Source organism: Chelon labrosus, assembly GCF_963514085.1.
Source record: "Chelon labrosus genome assembly, chromosome: 6".
NCBI classification, from domain to species: domain Eukaryota; kingdom Metazoa; phylum Chordata; class Actinopteri; order Mugiliformes; family Mugilidae; genus Chelon; species Chelon labrosus.
Genome location: NC_140342.1, coordinates 10,346,739 through 10,367,623, shown reverse-complemented (window position 1 = coordinate 10,367,623; position 20,885 = coordinate 10,346,739). Strand labels below are relative to the sequence as shown.

At 41.1% G+C, this 20,885-nt stretch overlaps 1 protein-coding gene across 1 annotated transcript; it reads right to left on the bottom strand.

Moving 5' to 3' along the window:
• Positions 1-17,111, bottom strand: slc25a36a (solute carrier family 25 member 36a). Its single transcript, XM_084545862.1, has 7 exons — positions 16,584-17,111; positions 14,469-14,633; positions 10,655-10,732; positions 8,374-8,474; positions 3,488-3,554; positions 3,050-3,339; positions 1-2,960 (listed from the first exon to the last, which is right to left on the bottom strand). Exons 1-7 carry the CDS (start codon positions 16,622-16,624, stop codon positions 2,767-2,769), a joined length of 936 nt encoding a protein of 311 aa, XP_084401988.1. The 5' UTR covers positions 16,625-17,111; the 3' UTR covers positions 1-2,766.
• Positions 17,112-20,885: the final 3,774 nt, after the last annotated feature.

Below are 20,885 nucleotides of genomic sequence, written 5' to 3'. Positions count from 1 at the left end.
ACACAAAGCTGACTCAATTTTAGTTTCAAATAGTTTTTTTATTTACTTTTGTGTTTAAAAAAGGAAACAAAACAAACACATTAACGACTGAGTCGGTTTCACTGAGCCCTGCTTCAAGCTGCATCCTGACCAAGTTTACAGGGTAAAGACACTGAATTGCATACTGACTCTGAAATGAGTTTTTTTTTTAACAAAAAAAAAATAAAAATAAAAATACACACATATATATATAAAGTGAGATTTCTGTACTCTTTGTCCAGTTGCCTGTTCATGTCACATTTGGGTTATTTTGACCTCAAGTATTACTGCAACAGAGCTAAACACAGAAGCTATTAGTGTTTTCCAGGAAAACATGAATGTTAAAACGAGTCAGCATTTTTTTTTTCTTTTCTTTTTTTTTGCCACAGCAGCAGGTTGGGTTAGCAACACGTCAATGGAGACTGAAAAAAAAAAATCAATCAACAATTACAAGTTAAAACACATCAGTTTACCTCTGAAATGCCACTGCAACACAGGGGGGAAATGAGAGCGTTCAAGAACAGGATCAAGCACGAACACATTAGATTCTTTTGAACACGGAAACTGTCTCTATGCGTGTGAATTGAACTCACACAAGTTTTAATTGTCACGTAAGGATAATGTCCCGTTATTGGATAATAAAAAAACATAATTGTTTTCAAGGGAAATTTTGTGCCTAGGTGCAAAATGTGTGCCAAAGATTCCCCGGAAGATCATTCTCTATCTGTGCAATGTGGACATTCAAAGGGACACATTTACATTTCCTTCCAATAACCCTTTTTCAATAAAAGATCAGCTCAACAATTTCTGGATTTGTCAAAGTAGCTGTGATAATGTTTACAGTGTCGTAGAAAGATGATCCCAGTTCCTGAACTCTCTCATTAAAACACCTCTCTTGTATGATTCAACACAAGTTGCTGGGAGAACTAAAATGAATCAGGCAGGAAAGAACAATGTAAACACCCCAAAATGATGCGAAACTCAAACACTTTTTTATGAACATGGTACAAACAACTAACCAATCCTACGGCTCTGACGCTTACACATATGCATTTGTAAGCTTTCATATCAGCACGTGTTCGCATGGCAGCTTACAGCGACATACAAACGGAAAAAGGAATTGCACAAAAACAATCATTTGCGGATGCAAACTACAGATCATGATCATAAATGGGTTTAAAGAAAACAAAGATATGCATATACAGTATCTATATTATATACAAACATTTGGACGTCTCTCACAGCTACTGAGAACTCTAAACTGTACAATATATCTGCTATAAGAACAGTTGCGCAAAATACCATTTTGATATACAGTAATACTTTTTGTTCTTTTACAATGTACAAGTTGAAACTGTCCACACAATAAAATGCAAAGCACAAGCCCCCAAAAGGCCACAAAAGTGCATGTTATCAGGTCAGTTGGAAGCCACTGGAAGGAAAACAAACGGCGTGGGAGCGGGACGGGACGGCTCCCAGCACCGCTCCCAGCACCGCACAGGAGCTTCTCCGCGCTCCGAACCGCAGTGTCTTGCAAGATTAATAGTCAGTGGAGGGAAATCTGGAGTAGATATTTATTATACATGCAGGCACACATGACTACACACGAACGCACACATACGTTCTTGAACACGGACCATTCAAGTTGTTAAACGCGCACACACACACACAGACACACAGACACACACTCACAAACAGCCTAATTGCGTGATAAAACTCCTTCCATCTTCTCCCACTCCAACATCCCCCCCGAGCGCTATATTCAAGTAGCATCACTCTATTAGATACTTGGTACCTTTTGGACAGTCGCACACTTCACATCTTAGTTTCACATCTTCAGTTTTAACAAAGTGTCACCAAACACTAGAGGCCTACTTCAGCCTAACCACGTCACCAGAGGAATACGGTTAGGTTTTTAACTTAATAAACAGTGGCTAGTGTCTGGGGCATGTGCTTGAGCGACCAATCATCAAGTTCGTTATTGTGTTTCATTGTATTTGGCAGGAGGGTGCACTGCTGAGCTACAGGCCCGCCGAGGGTGACGGCTGACTGCAGTGCTCAGAGGAGAATGCTTCAAGCCACTCTGTTTGTAGTGCAAAGGTGGGTGGCGACTTAAAAAAAGTCTTAAAATGCAACTTCCTTCTGACATTCCACGTTAAATGAACATTATTTAACCGCTAGTCAATACAAACACAGTACAGTAGTCTCACAGCACTGAAGCGAGTGCAGGCTAATACTGACAACAGTGCCAGGTAGAGATTATTTGATTATTGAAATTGACTCACGTTTAATTTTCACCTGTCCTGCCAAGTTCTGTTGCCTCCAAGCATTCTCCTCCCACAGTATCGATACAAGAGTAAAAACAGCTTTTTGTCATTCTGCTCTCTAAGCCAGTGATGCTAACTAACCCTGTTTTGTTAAGGTCGTTACTTAAAATCTCATCCTTCAGAGCTTTTTTTGTTTCTCCTCCCAGCCTTTGTGAAATGTGACACCCTCGTATTTGGTCCAGCGTCCCGACAAAGGGAACTGGAGGGGATGACGCTGAAATGGTACCAAAAAGCTGTTACTCCTTCATCTTTTTTTGTTCTCCGTTTGTCTTATTCTGGTCCACTATCTTAGTATGTTGGGGTTTCCTTTGGTCTTCATTTTGACATTTCATACCCATTGCTCCAAGCCAGAGGGCATCCTTCTCAGTCATTTGCCAACTGCCTCTCCCTCTTCAAAGAGAAAGGACACATTCCTGGTGGGCTAACGGCCAAGCAGGTAGACCACCACCTCGTAGGTGCACATCATGATGGCGGTGTTGGGAATCTGTCTAACGAGGTGGGTGGTGAGGCCGCGGTAAAGCGCCCGGTATCCCTCCTCCTTGGGTACCGTCAACAGAGTCTGGAAGAAGGAGCGGTACTTGCTGCCTTCTTCTCGTAGTCGTGTGCGGATCACCTCTGCAATTTGAAAAGAAAGAAAACTGTTAAAACAAACGCTAGGACACATTAGACCGAAAGAAATAAAGGCCAGTGAGACAGAAGGTTACCGTGAGGATAGGCGATGGAGGTGGCGCAGGTCTTGGAGGTGGCTGCCGCAAGCATCATGCCCACAAAGTCTGAGGCGTCCTTGACGGCCTCCTCCTCCTCGTCCATGCTGGCGTGGGCCTTGGACTCCAGCAGCTTACGTTTGATACTTTCATAGATGACAAAATGGATGACCGTCTCAGAGATGCCAGCATAGGAGGCCGACATGCCTCTGTAGAAGCCTCGTAGGCCGTCCATCTGGTACACCCGCCGCACGCACTCAAAGGCATTCATACGCCTCTCTCCTCGGTTCCTGCAATCACAGAGAGATTTTTTTTAAATCAGAATCCAATAACGGTGACATTTCACTCTCATTGCCGTTACAAGAAATCACATGTGCCATACGAATACGTCTCACTGCAGCTTCTAGACTTATGGAAAGACGGCTTAAGCTCCCTCACCTGGCGTCTAGCTGCAGACGGGTCTTGATCAGCCAGATGGGATTGGTGGCCGTGATGGCGGTGAACCCTGGAAATTCAGAGGAGGTGAGAGGTTCAGACAGAGGCAGAGACACTTGGAAGTACACATTCAAATCAGCTTTACTAAATATTCTATACTGCACAAGAACAGTGAGAAAGCACTTCACGTAACAGGATCAACTGGCTTCGTTTTTTTGTATTATCTAATTTCAACTCATATATAAAATTACACAGAATAATTAAGACTATACGTTTACTAATTTAATCCAAATTTGAAACATCATTCATTGAGTTACAGACAAAAAAAAACATGCTCCTCAAAGTGCTGTTCACACATTGATCCTCCTCATGTGAAATGCTGCTCGGGTGCATGTAAACCAAACAACTCTCTGCCTGAAGTAAAGTGTCTTAGCTAACAGCGGTGCATGAAGGCAGCAGCAGCCTTGAGCTACGAGTGCTTTATTTATGAGTCTATTTCATCATCTTGAAACATATCTACCGAGAGTGTAAACGCTGGGAAACGAGGCCAAGCAGCAAATTCATTTTAGGCCGGGAGTCTGGCTCTTTTAAATGCTAATGATAGATGCTGTGATCCTAATAAATATTCTTCGCAATTACGAAATGAGCTCATCTTTTTTTTTTTTAAGTCTTTACATTTGTTTTGAAATACACACACTCACAGAAACTACAGGTCACTCTTACAAATGCCGCTGCACAAATTCATGTCACAACAGAAGCCCTGGCATGAGAAACAGCGCTAACTTTTCCGTGACTGTTATGCTAATCAATAGACATACTTTATTGTAATTACATGCCATGTGATGAACCAGCGGTGAACTGGTCAGACACTACAGAGCGGCTGTAGGTCTAGGACATAAACTTCTTGCACAGGCAAGCAAAACGGTGTGTTCAATTATTCAGTAAAGTGGGAAGTCTCCGGGAAGGAATTTAGTGCAGCCGTTTATATCCTAATAGCCGTGAGTAACTATGGTCCATTGTCTGTCTGTCTGCACAGTCAAACATAGTGTTCAATTAAAGTGAAACTGTAACCTAAAACCAAACAAATGCCCCTGAAAAAGCATTTGGAATATATACATAATACTGTGTATGTGTGCTCATTTATACAGGTAATACCTTTTTACATTGTGTTTGTGTATTAGAATAATACACAGTAATGTAAAACTTGATGCGAATTGTATAAAGCTTATTAATGTGCATTTTGTATCATTACAAAATGGCACCAAGCCTCTTTACAAGTTTGTCGGTAAACCATGTGCCATGGAGAAATAAATAAAACATGGCCATTTGCACAGAACAGCTAACACCACGGCGCGTCTACAGAGAGACCTCGGTCACGTCTACCGTATCACAGCAACAGAGACCTAAGTCAAGGCAACTGCGTGAAGAGGAAAGGATTACACAGGTCTGTTGGAGAGAAGAAGAGAAGAAGAAGAAAAAAAAGAGGGAAGTAGAATGAAGTAGCGTCTATGGCGTGTACTCACGAGGGAGGGGCAAAGCTCCTCCAGCTCCTCCCCGCTGCAGCTAGTAGCCTGCAGATATGGGGGGCTCAGATGGCGGGGGTGTCCCACCCAATCACGCACGGGGTGAAAGCTTTACAGTAAAGCCCTAAAATAGACACAGGCTTTTCTATACCACAGTCACACACAAGCAGCAGTCACATCCACCCCCAAACCCCACCAACCAACCACCCGCCCCATCAAGTAGATGGAGAAGAGATGGAGGTGAAGGACTAACTCCCCCCTCCATCTTTCCCCCAAACTACATCTAATTTACTCTTATGTGCTTAAATTCTCTGGATTTAAACTTTTAACTTTCACTTTGTTCCCACTTTTTCAGCTTGTATGAAAAATAAAATAAAGAAGCCATCCCAATCCAAAACTCCAGCTCTGTCTCACAAGAGCGAGGTAAAACACAAGAACAAATACAAAGGCAAATAAAACTGAGGATGTATTCTTCATAATCATTGTGCCACTGGTATGTATTGTGTTCCACATATTAGAGACAGAAGGAGATCAAATGCTCAAATACTAAGTATTAATAAGTGTGAAGATAAAGAGGAGGCAGGTGGAAATGCTAACCTTGCCGTTTTGTGTGAAACACTAACGCAGTTGTGATGAAGAGGGATGAAAATATTGATGATGATGAAATGAAAAAATTAGGTGGACGAATACATTTCTAGATACACTTATTAGACAAGTTTCTTAAAAAGGAGCTTTACCACTACCATACTGTTAAAAAAAATACTTATGGTTAAAAAGGAAACTTACTGTTGATAGTGGGAGTAGCAATTTAACCATTTCTAAAACTGCTTTATGATTCATTTCATTCCAACTTACTTAGACTTAAAATTAGATTAATAGCACACCGGTTGCCCATAAACAAATACCTGCACATTTGCTCTGAGAGAAAACTGAAACGGAGACCGTTGTGAGCTTAGCTGTTTCCCATATCTATTTCTGTATCTATCTGTAAATGCAAGCAGCACAAGAGGCACAAAGTAACTATAACTGGTAAGGGGAGTACTTGCTGCCTTCTTGATACATACGAAGCCCATCCAGACACTGTACAAGCTTCGCTCCTGTTCTGAGCTCAAACCCTAAAGAGCAGCATCTGCATTTTGACATGCTGCTGCATGTTGTACATTATAATCCTACAACAGGCGCACAGTCCCTGTGAAACTTCTCCAGAGCAGTTTGACCTAGATTCAGTAACATGCTTTAGCTTAACTACTGAAAGGGAAAAGAAGTGAAGTAGTGGGACTCTTTCTCCAAGTGGGGAGGCCGTAAAACGCAGCGACTAAAACTGGAAGCATTTACCCAGTATCAGGATAATCATTGGCAGTATAGTTACTGGGGTTTATGGTGTCGATGCCACAGTCTTAGTCTACACTTAATGGCATAAACTCTCTCATGACTCTATAACCCTGTTCTTGGTCAGTGTTGATCTTCTTGAGGAGACTCTGTTAAACCGTGTAGTCCATCTGTTAATCAGTTCCAACACTAACTAAAGAGCTCAGGTTGTTTTATGTATCCTTTACAGGTATCTTGGTTGCATCTATCAGGGTAATAAGATAAATGTATGCAACTGCAAAGCTGATGAAGGAATGTGTGAGACACGAGGAAACAACACCAGTGAGTGAAAACTGAAAACTAACTCTTATCATTGTGCTGTGTTTTGGTTTGACCGATGGCATCAAGAACACGTCTCTGCCTTCAGTGCATCCAAACAGAAATTTGAGTACTCATGGGGTTAAACTTCAACTAAACTCAACCAATTTAAGAAAGGACAAGAGGCAATAGCGGTGTGGAAATAGCAACAGCCTTTTAGGTAGTGGACTGACGCGGGTTCTCCTTGAAAAGAAATGACAGGAGCACTAATGGTGTTGATGGATGACGAACAAAGAAATGAAACACGGCAAGTGCAACCTTCTGTGGCGGTGACAAGGTTAGCATTTCTTTTGTGCTGACAACAAAAAAAAATGCACACAAGTGTGTCATTACTTTACCTTTACTATATTGATGGAAAACGCTAAGGGGAGAGGGGAGGTGTGTGTCAAGACTAAGCAATAAAGAAAATCATGAGAGCCTAACACCACACACCAGCAGCAGCAAACATGTTGCCGTAAGCAATGGTAATATCATTACAAATGAATAACCATTATGAACTGTTTAAATATTCATAAATATCACCTTGGTTTTTCATCATACCAGTGTAAAGAAATGGGGTGCTACCTGACGTGTCCGCCCGAGTGCCTGGGGCCCCGGTTGACCTTTGGGGGCCGTGTTTTCTTCTCTATACACACAGAGCAAAGAAGGGGGGCCCACACCACACTGTTTAAGTGACAACTGGGATGTTAAACCATTTACTGGAGAGGCCTCATAATGAAAGAATACAAAAAAGGAGGAAAGGAGGGAAAGGAGGGAAAATAATAATGGAGGACATGGGGGTACAATGGGGCTGGGAGAAGAGGAAAGCACAACCAAAACTTTGAGGACCTTAATGTTTCAGTGTTTTAGGATATATACACAGAGCAATCACTGTATGAATGCCAGCAATGGGGCAGTATAACATGTGATTGTCTGTGTGTTGGCGCTCCTCTGAGTTTAGTACATCAGTGTCCGACACTGGTGATATGAGGATTTGCCTCCTTGACTATCTGTGGACTGTCAAGGCCACCATGAAGAGACAAAATCGTGACTTATCAGAGCTGATTAGTGTATCTACAGATAGGCAATGTTTGGAAAAAAGCGTCTGAGAGTTAGTAAAAAAGATAAGATATATAAATAAGTGCAATTGTTTAAAGGTCCTGTCAAGGAGGGAGATCAACTCTTTGAAGTGCTGTAGCATGTCATGTGCAGCATTTGCAGCATCTCTCGTGGCTGGGTTTCAGAGTAAACGTAGGTCGACAGTCAAGGTCAGCTTGATCCTGAGAGTCTTAAATTGTGCTTTCTGATAAACCTTCTTGTTTATATTTATTATTTCTATACATGAAACAGCTAACCTACGCATGACAGATATCATTAGCATTAGCATGCTTCAGGTCTAGGGGAAGGGTAGTGTCTGGGGTACTGAAAGTTGAGAGGAAAAATTATGAAAAGATAAAGAAAATGAAAAACTATCTAATCAAGACAAAATGAAATATCTTTAGCATGTTTTTTTTTTTTTTTTTAAATTAAAACCCATCAGTGAGATACACTGCCCAGCCAGACTGACAGACAGACAGGAATATAGAGAAAACAGACGGATAAAACAGACAGACAGATAAAGCCAGCAGACATAGTGAGTGACTGACTGACTGACAGACAGACAGACAGATAGAAGGGTGGGGGAGAAGGAGCCATCATTACCTGCCAGGCCAGCAGACACCATATGCACCTGGGTGGAGTCTGGCTCCAGCACTCCATTCAGCTTCTCCTTGGCTGTTGAATAGGCCGCAAAGTAGATCGCCCTGTGGCACAAAACACCATGACGAAGGAAAAGAGAGGAAACCATGAGCTAAAGCAATCATGAAGAAAACAAAAATAAATAAATAAAGATGATGCATTCAGGGATCAAATGCAAAATATAAGACCACTGACTGTGACCATGACTGCAAGTTAACCACATTAAGGACAAAAACGTTACTTCAACTGCATTAAAATTAAATTTGGCCTAAACTGTACACTGGGAAATGAGATAGAGCTAAGCGCCAGCTAATATGCCATGTAAAAGGAAACCACTCAGAGGAGTTGATCTGTATGCGTGGATGGGCGCCATGCTTTAGCAGCAGATTTATCTCCCATGATTCAAGCTGCTCTTCACTAAATAAAATCATAGGATTTAGTCAACGAGTGGAATTAAATCCAGCAACTTCCTGCCTCCCTGCCCTCATTCTGAACCGAAGAGCACGCATGCTGCTATGCGGATGAATTATCCGAGGGGCTCTGAATGCACGTTTGCGACGCTCATATGAAATGAATGGTGTTGGATGTGCAAGCTGTCCTCACATGTGTTTTGTGTGTGTGTGTTGCTAATGAATGCCTGCCAGCAGCATGTCCAGCGGAGCATGCTCTCATTAGCATCTGAAGATGTTTTTTGTTTTGTTTTCCAGTAGCTATAACAGGACAGAATAACTCTGTGGCCCAGCAACCAAATCCTCCCTCTGCACATAAATGGGACTGAATTTCATTCAACGATATTCTATATGTGTATGTCTGAAAATGTTGCATACCTTGATGCCATTCACCGGAAGTCATGAATTTGACTGCCCATGATTCCCTAATTTGGTAAGCAGTTTTTATCCAGTCTATAAATACCCTGGCATTTCATCCTACGTGCGAATTTGTGCGTGTACTTTTCTGTACTCATGCTACTTTGTTAGCATTATGTAAATTAATCTAAAAATAAATTAGCATCAGTTCTATTTAATAACCTTACGTTTCCACAAGAAACTTCATAAATGATTGTGAAATAAAACAGAATAAAATCATGTAAAACCAGTATGTCGTGTATTCTCCACATTATGTAGCAGTGGGACCATAACTACATTTGTTTTAATCATTCAGTTATTTTCTACAGTATGTGTCATGCAGCTACGGGAACTTGTTCAGCAGTATGAAAATATTTTTACAAGGGTAATATTGGAAAGCATTCAAGCGCTCCATTAAACTGCACATAAGACTAGGAGTTCATCAGGTTCATCCCTTATGTAACAATATCCTCCTATAGCACATCCAGCCACCAAATCCATTTCCATACAAGTAGACCATAGGACTAACACGCACACGCACACACTCTCTCAAGGGCATGTTTCAACCCTCTGACAGTCTGATCAGACAGGTTATACAATGGCCCGAAGTATAGAACAGTTCTGAATTAAGAGAGGCATACTGGTGGGAGCAATGAAGACAGAGAGGTATGGAAATTGTGGCTCAAATATAAAAACAAACCAACGGGAGAAAAATGTCAGTGGTCATGTGATACAGCAGTAGCTAAGGAGAGCAACACAACTCAGGCAGGGGGATTAGAAGCAAACGCAACTGCCTCAGTACAGAAACTCCATTGTAACAACAACAACAGCAACTGTCACATGATGAATGTGTCACATCTGGCCAGCGCCTGCTGCTACTGCCGTTTCATTCTGATTCAGAGTCCGAGCTGTGACGCAACCCCGCTCCAATAAGCTAAGAATCAGGGACCCTGCTCATTTCCGCTCTGATTTAAAAAAGCACAGATTTACATGGCACTGTTGTGGGTTCAGCATTCAATTCTGTGTTTGCGATCATTTCTGATGACATAATAGCTGAGGGAGCAAGAAAATAAACCTAAGAGGATCTAGTGACAAAGACATTCCTGAGCAAGAACGTAGCACCAGGTTTGATGTAACGTGTGAAGTGAATGACGCCTTTATTCTCTGCTACAGTCCATGCCAGAGCTGATAACATTGTCCCAGTCGAACTGAATCTGTTTCAAAGATTGCGGTGACCTACTCTGCTGTTTTGGTCACGATATGCAAGACATGCTTTTTTTTCTTTTCTCCTGCCTTTTTTGTACACGTGCTGGGTATTGCTTAAGACATCTTGAAGGTCAAAGTAATCAGGAGCAGCGATGCAACACACCCAAATCACTGTAGATAATAAGTTTGCATACCTGGAAGGTGCCACGCCAACAAGGTTTGGACCCAGTCCTCTGAAGAGTGAGCGGGGTCCCTCTCTCTCTAGAATTAACCTGCAGAAAAGAGCAAATGAAAAATGAGTCATTCAAACAGAATGAAGAGCAAGAATACAATACTCCACTATAATATAACAGCTTTTATTGGCCAGGGATATACAAGGAATTTGTTCTCTGCATTTCAATCCATCCAAGTGAGCACACATGGCATTTGCTCAAGGGTGCTTTAAGCTTTTGCATACTTCACGAGAAGCGAAGAAGATCTGCCCGGCTGATGCGTCGAGAACAAGCTGCGAGAACTTCCAAACGAGGGCTGCAAGAACAAACTTCTCACGGAGTATGTACCAGCCTTTAGCCATAGTTGTAGAGGAAATTTGAACCAAGTGACCCTACAGTGCGCGTGCACAGCCCACTGCTCTAACCACTAGACCTTAAAACGTACCACATATTATCATGTGACTGATAGGCGAGGAACTCTTGAGTGCTGCTCATGTTTACTCACAATTATGAATCTATCAAGGATCTGGAAGATTCAGTGGACTATATGTTTATTAAAACAAAAATATTTCTAACTTTCATTCTTTCATGTCAGGAGTTACATGGAAAGGTTACCACAGTTTTTAGTTTCTAAACCCTTCTGCATTTTCACTTAGGCACTAAGGAAAGCACAGAATTTCTGTGGTCACAGTGTTGAGGTGGACTAATATGTCTTTACATAAAAAAATGGTTGCATGCAGTGTGATTAATGATGTTCATGAGGCACCATGGGAAATAGAAATGAAGTTGCAGAGGAGACTTCTTCTTTGCAGCTAAATTTATATGCAATGAGGGAGCCCTAAGTAGATGGACCAAGTAAGTCGGAAATTCTTGAGCCTACTGCCAGGGCACAGTGACACTGAACACAGTCTGACATTAAACACGGGGTCACTATTGGCGCACCAGGCCCAAAATAAATGACACGACAGGTGTGTTCGCTCCAATGGCGTTTATGGTGGCGGTATCATGGCGGCTCACGTGTTCTGTTTTTCTCTTGTCACCCGAGTTCAATGAGTGTCTCCAGTCTAACCCAGTAACCCGATTCGGAAGGAGCACGGCTAGTGGCTCACCTCCAGTTGCTTCATGTTTTCACTGATACTGTGATACAAAGTGCAGTCAAAGAAAAGAAGTCATCCTGGAAAAGATAAATATGAGACATACAAAGTCGAGAAACAGTTCTTTAGGCCAGATAGTCTTGGCTGTTCAGGTGCGATAGTGGCTCCCATTCTTTTTAAAAACAATATAGAATAGGCTGCAGCATTTTCGTCCATTTGTGGCTTCCTGCAGTGGTTGCAAGTTTTAGCGATACTTAACTTAGAAGGGATTCACAGTATGTGATAAGTAAGTGTCTGAAGTTGACTGGATGACGCACAGAGCTTGGAGAGAAGGCGTTTTCTGCAGTCACAGAATTCAAATCATTTGTTAACATAAGCCGTTCTAAAATGGATCCTGGCCTGCACCTCACCGCATGCTGACCCACTTACTTTCCACTCTTTTCTTGCCATACTCCGCGTAATAGTGGTGTCCGGTTTCTGCTAGTGGCTGCTTGTATCAACGACAACACGAAAAGTTGGTTTTATGTCAACACAAGCCCAATGTTAAGGCCAACAACATGCCCGGATTAACTGCCTTCTCGTAAATTGAAATACTGAAGAAAGATTCAGTTTGAAAACATGACTAAAAACAACCAGTGCTGACAAGTTCATGTTTAGTTACTTTGATGACAGATGGGGAATTCTTCTGGATTTCATATGGGGATTTTTTATGCACAAAAAAAGTTAGTATTTTGTCTGCATATCCTGCCAAATCTGGGGTTTGCATAAAAAGGTTAAATTTACTCAAACCGTATATAAACGTGAGAGATTAGGCATGTGAGATTCTTAATTTGCAAAAACATTATTAATGCAAGCGCTGGGGCAGTGGAAAATTCCACACACAGCAGCTTGTGCATTATGCAATATGTCTAACGCTGTGTGACATGCTCTGTGACAGTCATGGAAATAGCTTGCCTAGAGGACGAGAGTAGAGCCCGATAGAGAAGCTTTGTTAAATATTTACTTGAATACAGTTAATCCTTCAGTAATCGACAATTATTACATACACCCAGCTAGACAAGCTTCCAGTAGGTTCCAGATTCAAACAGAACCAGAGTTGAATTCCCCCACTTTCTCACTTCCCATCTTTCTGGTAACTTGGTAAGCCAATGAGAAGTGGAATTAAATATAATTTTGCAATAAGGGGAACGAATTATTGTGTATTTCTTGCATTGTTTCCCTCGTAGATATTTGGAGCGTAACAGCTGGAAGGTCAAAATGAGTCTTAAATTATTCGCTTTGTCCATGAATGATAACCAAACACAAACTATTTCTCGGTTATGTTGCTCAAGTGTTTTCTTTGCCGATTTGGCTGCAGTCTACAACTGAAACAAGTGGTTCATTAAAATGCATCATTATTCCCCAAATCCTACGCGCCAAGGCCAGGTTAAGCTTTCCTGCAAGCAATATTTCCAGTCATCGGTAGCATGTCAGCTTCCAGTCGATTCAGCATGTACCCAGGTGGGTTGTGTAAAAGGAGAAACGCGTTCTCAATTCATCACTATCAGTGCTTTTCTGCCTTTTTTATGTCTATTTTAGGTCATTTACAGATTTGCCTTTACTGTCAAGTGACGGATTGAGGAAAACAAATGAATATCCTCCAAACGTGTACAGAGTGACGGAGAATATCTGCAGTCTGGTCTTGACCACATATTTTTCTTATTAAGAAGTGTAACCTGAGATTCATCGCAGTACGATCACAGAGAAGGCAGTGCACGCGCACAGATCTGTTTTACTATTACTGTGGATTTGCCACAGACAAAGTGTGTTTCTTTTGATCATAAGCTTTCTCATAAGAGTTTACTAAATGACATGAAGGTTTACTGTCACAACAAACACATTGTGTATGCAACACATCTCGGATAGAAGGATTAAAATAACTTTCCCCCAATTTGTACTGCAGATTTGCGTCCCTTTTCCTTTATTTGAGCAAATAACATTGCATGCAATCAGGTGACGCTAAATCTAATTTGTATATGAATGCATACTTCACTAAGTTAATACCTGCATCAGGAAAAGATATCAGTGAAGTCATAAAACCACAAAATCTCATGCAACATGCACATGTTAACACGGGTACACGATTTAATATACACTGTTCACTGACATGGGCCTTCTGAGGGTGACCTGTGGTGTCTGGCAACAGAATGTTGTTAGTGGGGATCTTTGGGTCCAATGGGTTGAGGGGAGGGGGCTCTGTGGATCATCCCACAGATACTTGATCAGTTTGGGATCTAGTGAATCTGGAGGCCACTTTGTGCTGTTTTTCATGTGTTTTGAGTTGTACCTAAACCGTTTTCATGTGTGTGTCTGTGTCAGGCTGCATCCTGCTGGGGATGGCTGCTGCCATCAAGGAGTGTCATTGCTATGGGCTGGGGGTGCCTTGTCTGGTTTAGGTGGGCGGTACATGTCTAAGTGGCATCCACATGACTGCCAGGTCGTGAACACTGAATTGTCACAAGATGGTCAATGTTATTTACACTTCCTGTCAGTGGTTTTAATGTCGCAGATTTTGTGGCTGATCAGTGTATATTTCCCAGCTCTATGCAATTGTCACAAACAAATTAAGATTTGACTCGGAACACATTTACCCCCCCTCCAACAGAAATTAATCTTCCCAAAATTAAGTTGGCAAAATGAGCAATTAGTATAATTCTCCTTACTTGAGACAGTGCAGAGGCCCTGGTGGTGCAACACGGGCAACGCTGGCCCCATTGACAGTGCTGAGCTGGACTTCAGAGATGTACAGGGTGATGGAAGATGACTGCAGTCTGGTCTTTACCACTTCCAGAGGACAAGTCAAAATAGCACCAACCGTACCGCCACATCTAGAAAGGGAATGTTGAAACACAGGACATGGTAAGACAGACAGGATGCAGAGCATGATCAGCAAACGTTTGCTATGGGACTGTGATTACAAGAGCTCCAAGCATGTTTGTGAAAATACTGCATGTTAAACATGTTAAACCATATTGCAGCTGCCAGTCTTATTTTTAAACCATCCTCGAATACTAATCACTAGTAACACAATCTGTTATTCCCTTCAGCTCCAGAATTATCTAGGAGCAGGGGCACATCCACACACCATGACCTGGTGTTGTGATATTCAAGATGTGAAAACTAAAGACTGGTTTCACGATGAGTTCAGAGGAAACTGACTACGGCTCGGCGTAACTATAACACTTTGCTGACTTTTGTCACCTGAGACGGCGAGAATGTGGTGTCAAAGATAGTTGTTTAGCCGCTCACTGGACTAAGACATACGTTGTAAATAAAAAAGTGACTCCTCACAAGTGATCTGAGGAAACTTGAGAACATTAATCCATCAGAAAATTTAATTCCAATCAATGTGACTATTTGAAATCCACCAATCTCGATAATGTACTTAATTCTCGGTCCCTGGGCGACACGCTCTTGTGGTTTCTTGTGCAATTCTCAAACTTTCTCAATCAAACCATTACAAAGCTGAAAAGTGCTAGTTGACTATCATAGTGACAAATCATAAGATTTAGTATACTAGCTGCAAACCTCCTATGGTACATGTTGACATCCTGGCAGTGAATTCCTCTTGCTGCAATCACTAACAGCTATATTTACTTTTCAAAAAACCGACCCACATTCATGCTCACAGGCAGTGGTGACCCTTGGCCTACTTTCTGGGCTACGCTCACTGCTGCGTGTGTCTGCTGTGGGAGGCAGCTCTACGCTGAGGCCTCTAGCTCCGGTTTTTGTGAAAAGCAAATAGGATTCTGCCTATTCAAGATAGCAATGTGCCTTGTAAGTTTATCAGTTTTTTTTTAAAACCCTGACGAGAGACATAACGGGGGAGCTGCGGTGTGATGGGATTAACATATTTGAATGTCAATAGTTTTGGTGCGGAGATAAAAAGGAGAGGTAACAGACGCAGAGAAACTGACAACAATGACGAATAAACGATTAAGTTCAAGAGAAACACAGTGGGCCAATTAACTGTAAAATTTTACGTTTGGGTTTGCATTGTCTTTAATGAACAACTTGTTAGGCCTGTTTGCAGAACTGTAAATGATGGGTGTTGCTCACCTACAGTGCAGGCTCTAAGTTCAAGCAAAATAAATCATGTTATATTGTTATTCAATACAGTAAAACTCTTTGTTTTAGGGAATAAATATTAACAGATGGATGTCTGTAGGGTAATTACTCAGTTGCTCTATCTGAGGATCATCTCTGACATTAAAAGGTGCTTTACCTAAGCAACTGCAAAATTATGTTACATTAGTTGTGATATAAACATTAATTTCAATCGATAAATAAGAATATGATTCAGGAATCTGAATTTCATTTTATTCATCTGATCAATCTCCTGGTTTCTTACATTTTCAGATTATGCCATTGTAGCAGCGGTAAGTCATCGAGAGAGCAGCGGAAATGAATTCCACGTGCCATCAAAATAAAAGCGTCTCTTGAGTGGAAACCGCTGCTGTTTGTAGGAATTAAATGACAAAAAAAAAAAAATCTAAGATGAAATCAGTGATATCTCTGAAGTCAGACTCAAGCTGAAACGTAGTCTCTGACGTTGTAATGTAAACTTTTTAAGGTATCGCTTGTTTTATTTTGAAGGATTATCCGGAAGTTTTGCGCAACTGTTTAGCTTCTTACGTGACAAACGTGCACACTGCTGCACACGAAAACGGCCCTTTAAGCTAGTTAGCTGGATAAACTAGACGAGGATTTATATTTCAAACTGTGGATCGACATTTAAAAACATACCCCTTATATATGTATAAATAAAATGAACTTACCCTCCAGCAAACAAATGAACCAGTGTGTCCCTTTGGCTCATTATTCAGCATGCCCTGCCAAGCAGCTCGCCTCGGGCTGCGGCAGAGGTTCAAACACGGGCTCGGTTCCCGTCCCTTCCCTTTAATTTCTGCAGAGGATGCGCTCGTCGGTGGATGAACGACGTCGATGGCTGAACCAGCGGCGGGGCGAGACTCCGGTGATTCAGACTGCAGTGGGCCGACAAACCCCCTCTGTCGCTCTCAGCTTGCCCAGGTTCCCCTTTGACACGGATGTCCTCTGTAACACCGGAGAGATCCGAGCTCACCGAGCAGACTGCTGGCAGTAAGATATCTCAGGTCCAACAAGCGGTTTTATGGCACACTCGCGGCTTTGACTTGATTATCTTTTCTTGATTATCGCAGCGCTGCAGCAAGAGGGAAGGAGACAGAGCTGGTAGTATTTACTGTACAACCATAGGCTGGAAACAGGCGCTGCTATTGGTCAGCCAGGCAGAGACGTCACGTCGTTTCCGCCCTGATCATGCACTGTTCACATGTTCCCCATTGACTGAATCGGAGCTTCACTTATAAGTGCAGACTTTCAACAATCATCCTGTTAAGGTTCGATCTTGAAGTATTTGGAGAAATATTTGAAATCCATAAAAACCTAATAGAAACAAATAATCAACATAAAACACCTACTGTGCATAGGAAAACAATGGTGACGCAAAAGGTTATGTATTCCTACACTGTCTCCCAGTAGACTTGACAATCCGTGAGTCAATATACTTTGACGCTTTGAAGCCATTTATCAACCATCAAGCGTTTTTCCTACACCCAGTCCATAGCCTTTTAATATATTTTAGTGTATTCAGGCAATGAATACAATATAGTGACCATGTTGGACTTAGGGGATTTTTCAATCAGTATGGAAAAAGTTTTATTTCTCTAAAATTCCCTAGATTTCCTCCACTCAAAAATGTTTTTTGGAGATTGTTCCTTTTCTTTGAGGTTTGACCTTCGCTGCACAAAACAATGAGGTGTATGTGCAGAATTGTACACCTTTAAACCTGCTGTCAGATTCATTTGCTGAAAATGGTGAAACATTTCTCTTGTAAGGTGTTTACCTGCAAGCATGATTTGTGACATTATTACTAGTTTGGAAGCCCACCGTTCTCCCAACAGGCATCTTACACGAGTGTGGAATCTCAAAGGCTGCCTTGCACATAGATTAAAAATATTTTTCTGTTATGTAGGATACATCTTGTATCCTGTAGTTAAAACTCTTAAAATGTAAACGATTTGCATATCTAATGAAAGGGCAGTCACAGAAACCCTTTAATGTTTTTCTAAACAGGTAATGCATAAGCCTTGATTTTATCCAAACCGAATAAAGTTCAGCATGTTTAGAGCCTTAGACAAAAATTTAATTTAAAGTCAGCTTTTAATTTTAGTCTCTTTCGCTAACTTCACAGTGTCATGTTAAACACTACTGTAAGTAAAAACTTGCAAATGGAAAGAGTTACAAAAATTACAAATATAAACACACTTGGTAACTGCCTAGTCTATCCACAGTATTATGTTACTGACAATGTTTAAGTAACTTTTGATAGCACAGCAGAGCAGAAGCTGCTGGATTATCTTTCCCCATCCAGACAATCCTAACTATGCCTGGATTTTTTATTTTTTATTTTTTGTTCTCAAAACTGGTCAGATGATCGCACTCAGAAGAGTCAGTTTGTGATTCAATAATGCAGCTGAACGAATCCACGCCGTTTCTTAATTGGGTGCACACTATGACAAGTTGGAGTCATGTGCGCAGTTTCACTGTTCACATTTGCAGCATCAAAACCAACAATGTTATGTCCTACATTAGCAAGGTCATACGCGTCTCGTGACACAGGGGTCTTAGATAGATAGTGTAGAGTTGATTCGGTGTCAGGTGAAAGTGGGTGTGTGCCTCTTATCCTTTAACAGTATTAAGGATGCAATCGGATTTAGATTTTTAAACAAAATATGAACGTGAAAAGCTGTTTATAATTACCATCTCAGGTAATCTACATGCACAGACAGTTTTTTCTTATCAAAACCATTGCTCTCAGTTAGTTAGTTATCACAAACTATATGAAACCAATAAAAAGGAAAACACTTGCAGATGCAGAATCATTTGTCATCACCTTCATGTAATTCATAGAGCTTGATTGGTCAAGCTCTTGCATTACATACCATCCACTAATGTATTCGACAGATGTTTAAATATGCTCATATTTTGCTTTTTTCTGCAGGTCTATTTGTATCTTTAAATCGATACAGCCAGCACAGGGCAAAAGTCCAAAACATCCAAAACACTCTGAAGTATGAATAAACACATGGGTTGTACTGAGAAATGTTACGAAATTCCAGTGTGTCACTGATCGCTATTAAAGTATATAAAAAATAAGAGATGACACAAGTCAATACCACTATCCGCTGTCGTGCAAATGGCCCCAAATTGATAGACATAAACTTTGGGAAATATTCAAATTAGCTATTAGTTATTTATAGTGATCCCAAGGTCTATCAGCACTGCTGAAAGTCACAAAATATCCAGATCAGTGTCTCATACCAAACTACTAAGTGAAGGTATTCAGATAAGCCTTTTGACCTTGGATATATATTTATGCTATAAGAAAGGCAGCACAGTCAAGTGTCCTTCTCATAAGATCAAGAGAGCATTGGTTAATGAGAGTAACCAAATTACTGCCTTCCACTAGTACTCATGTGAACTCCTGCAGTTGAAGTGGTCACGAGATGGAAGTGCCACAACTTAATTATACTGTTATTGAGAGCGAAAGGCTGTTAATAAGTTATGCAATCTGTCTGTCTCTGTCTGTCACTCTCTTCTCATTTCTTTCTGTGATGCTAACGATAAATATATGCTCTATGTAGCATGTGTGCCAATGGCCCAGTTCAAAACTTAATTACTCATATGTCTAGTCTCTAACAGTTACAGTATGTCCTATTTACAAAGACATTTAACAGGCATTTTTTTTGTGTTAGACCTAGCAGATGAAGAGGAGGAAACGCATTATGGCATGAACTAAAATGAAATGGCTAGTTTGTGAATATGTTCTGTATAGTAAGTCTTCTGTTTAGTCAATACAGGTGTAGCAGGTTTATCCAGGAGCTAATTCAGGGCACAGAGATGTGCCTGCAGCCGTCACAGCACACTCGCAATGAGGTGAAACATAGGTGTTACTATTATGACAAAGACATTTTCACTGTCTTTGTGATGGCAGAAATGGATCATGAATCTATAGCAGTTCCAAAAACTGAAGAACTCACCCATCTGATTTGTACTGTTACATATTATGCACGTCTTATTTTCTCACAATTTCAAATGAGTTGCGAGTGCATTTCAGTGTTGGGCCGTGTTAAAGTCCACTAACACATGTCTCATGATATCCCACACATGCAGAGAGGTAGCATCTCATGATTTGAGCTGGACTTTGGCCAAACAGATGGGTGGGAGGACTAATGAGAGACATGCTCAGAGTGAGTGGCAATCCCTGCTCTCAGAAATGTCGAGAGATCACACTCACTGCGAGTGGACCCTCTCTTTATCAGTGTTTGAGTTCAAAGGGAATGAAACGGATGAAGCAGGGGGGGGGGGGGGGGGGGGGGGGGGCGCAGGGTTAGGCAGGACAATATGACAGAAATAGATACTGTTTATCTAAAGGTTAAAAATTACACATAGACATTATTTTTTGGGATTACACCACAAAGACTTTAAGGAATTTGCGAGGGCCTACATTTTGATAGTGTCATAGTATCATGGTCATTGTCATTTTGTGCATGCTCACTTTTAGTCCAAGAGTGATAGAACATAAACCTCAGAATGGGCCAACAGAAATGGAGCGAGACCTGGATGGTGATTGCATTCGCTGGTCCTGATCTAGGTCGAGTGGACTTTTCAAAATGTTTGCTTTACCTGGCTTTCAATGTCACCGAGTTTACTTTTGGATGGTTGATGCTAAAAAGGGAAACGTTAAAAGGAATTATTTACCCAGCTCATCTAAACAAGCTTCCAGTTCAATTGGGTACAAAGGGCACAAGTCTACAGTTTTACCAATGTATCATATTTTATATGCTCATCATAGAATAGAATAGAATAGAATAGAATAGAAATGTAAGCGAATATAAGTACAATATATATAAGTACAATACTTGACTGTTAAGTGTGATTGTAACATGAAATTGAAGTATTTTAATAAAACAAAACAAGTAAATAAAGTAGGCCTAAAAGTATCTCTGAACCTTTCATTTAAAAATTTCAACTGCTGT

What these genes read in the sequence shown, in the direction of transcription:
- slc25a36a (XM_084545862.1), bottom strand. Translation starts at nt 16,624, where the DNA reads ATGAGCCAAAGGGACACACTGGTTCATTTGTTTGCTGGAGG. An exon ending in GTTCATTTGTTTGCTGGAGG is followed by an intron (nt 14,634 to 16,583) that starts GTAAGTTCATTT and finishes TTCCCTTTCTAG; the next exon opens with ATGTGGCGGTACGGTTGGTG. An exon ending in GTTGGCGTGGCACCTTCCAG is followed by an intron (nt 8,475 to 10,654) that starts GTATGCAAACTT and finishes TTTGTGCCACAG; the next exon opens with GGCGATCTACTTTGCGGCCT.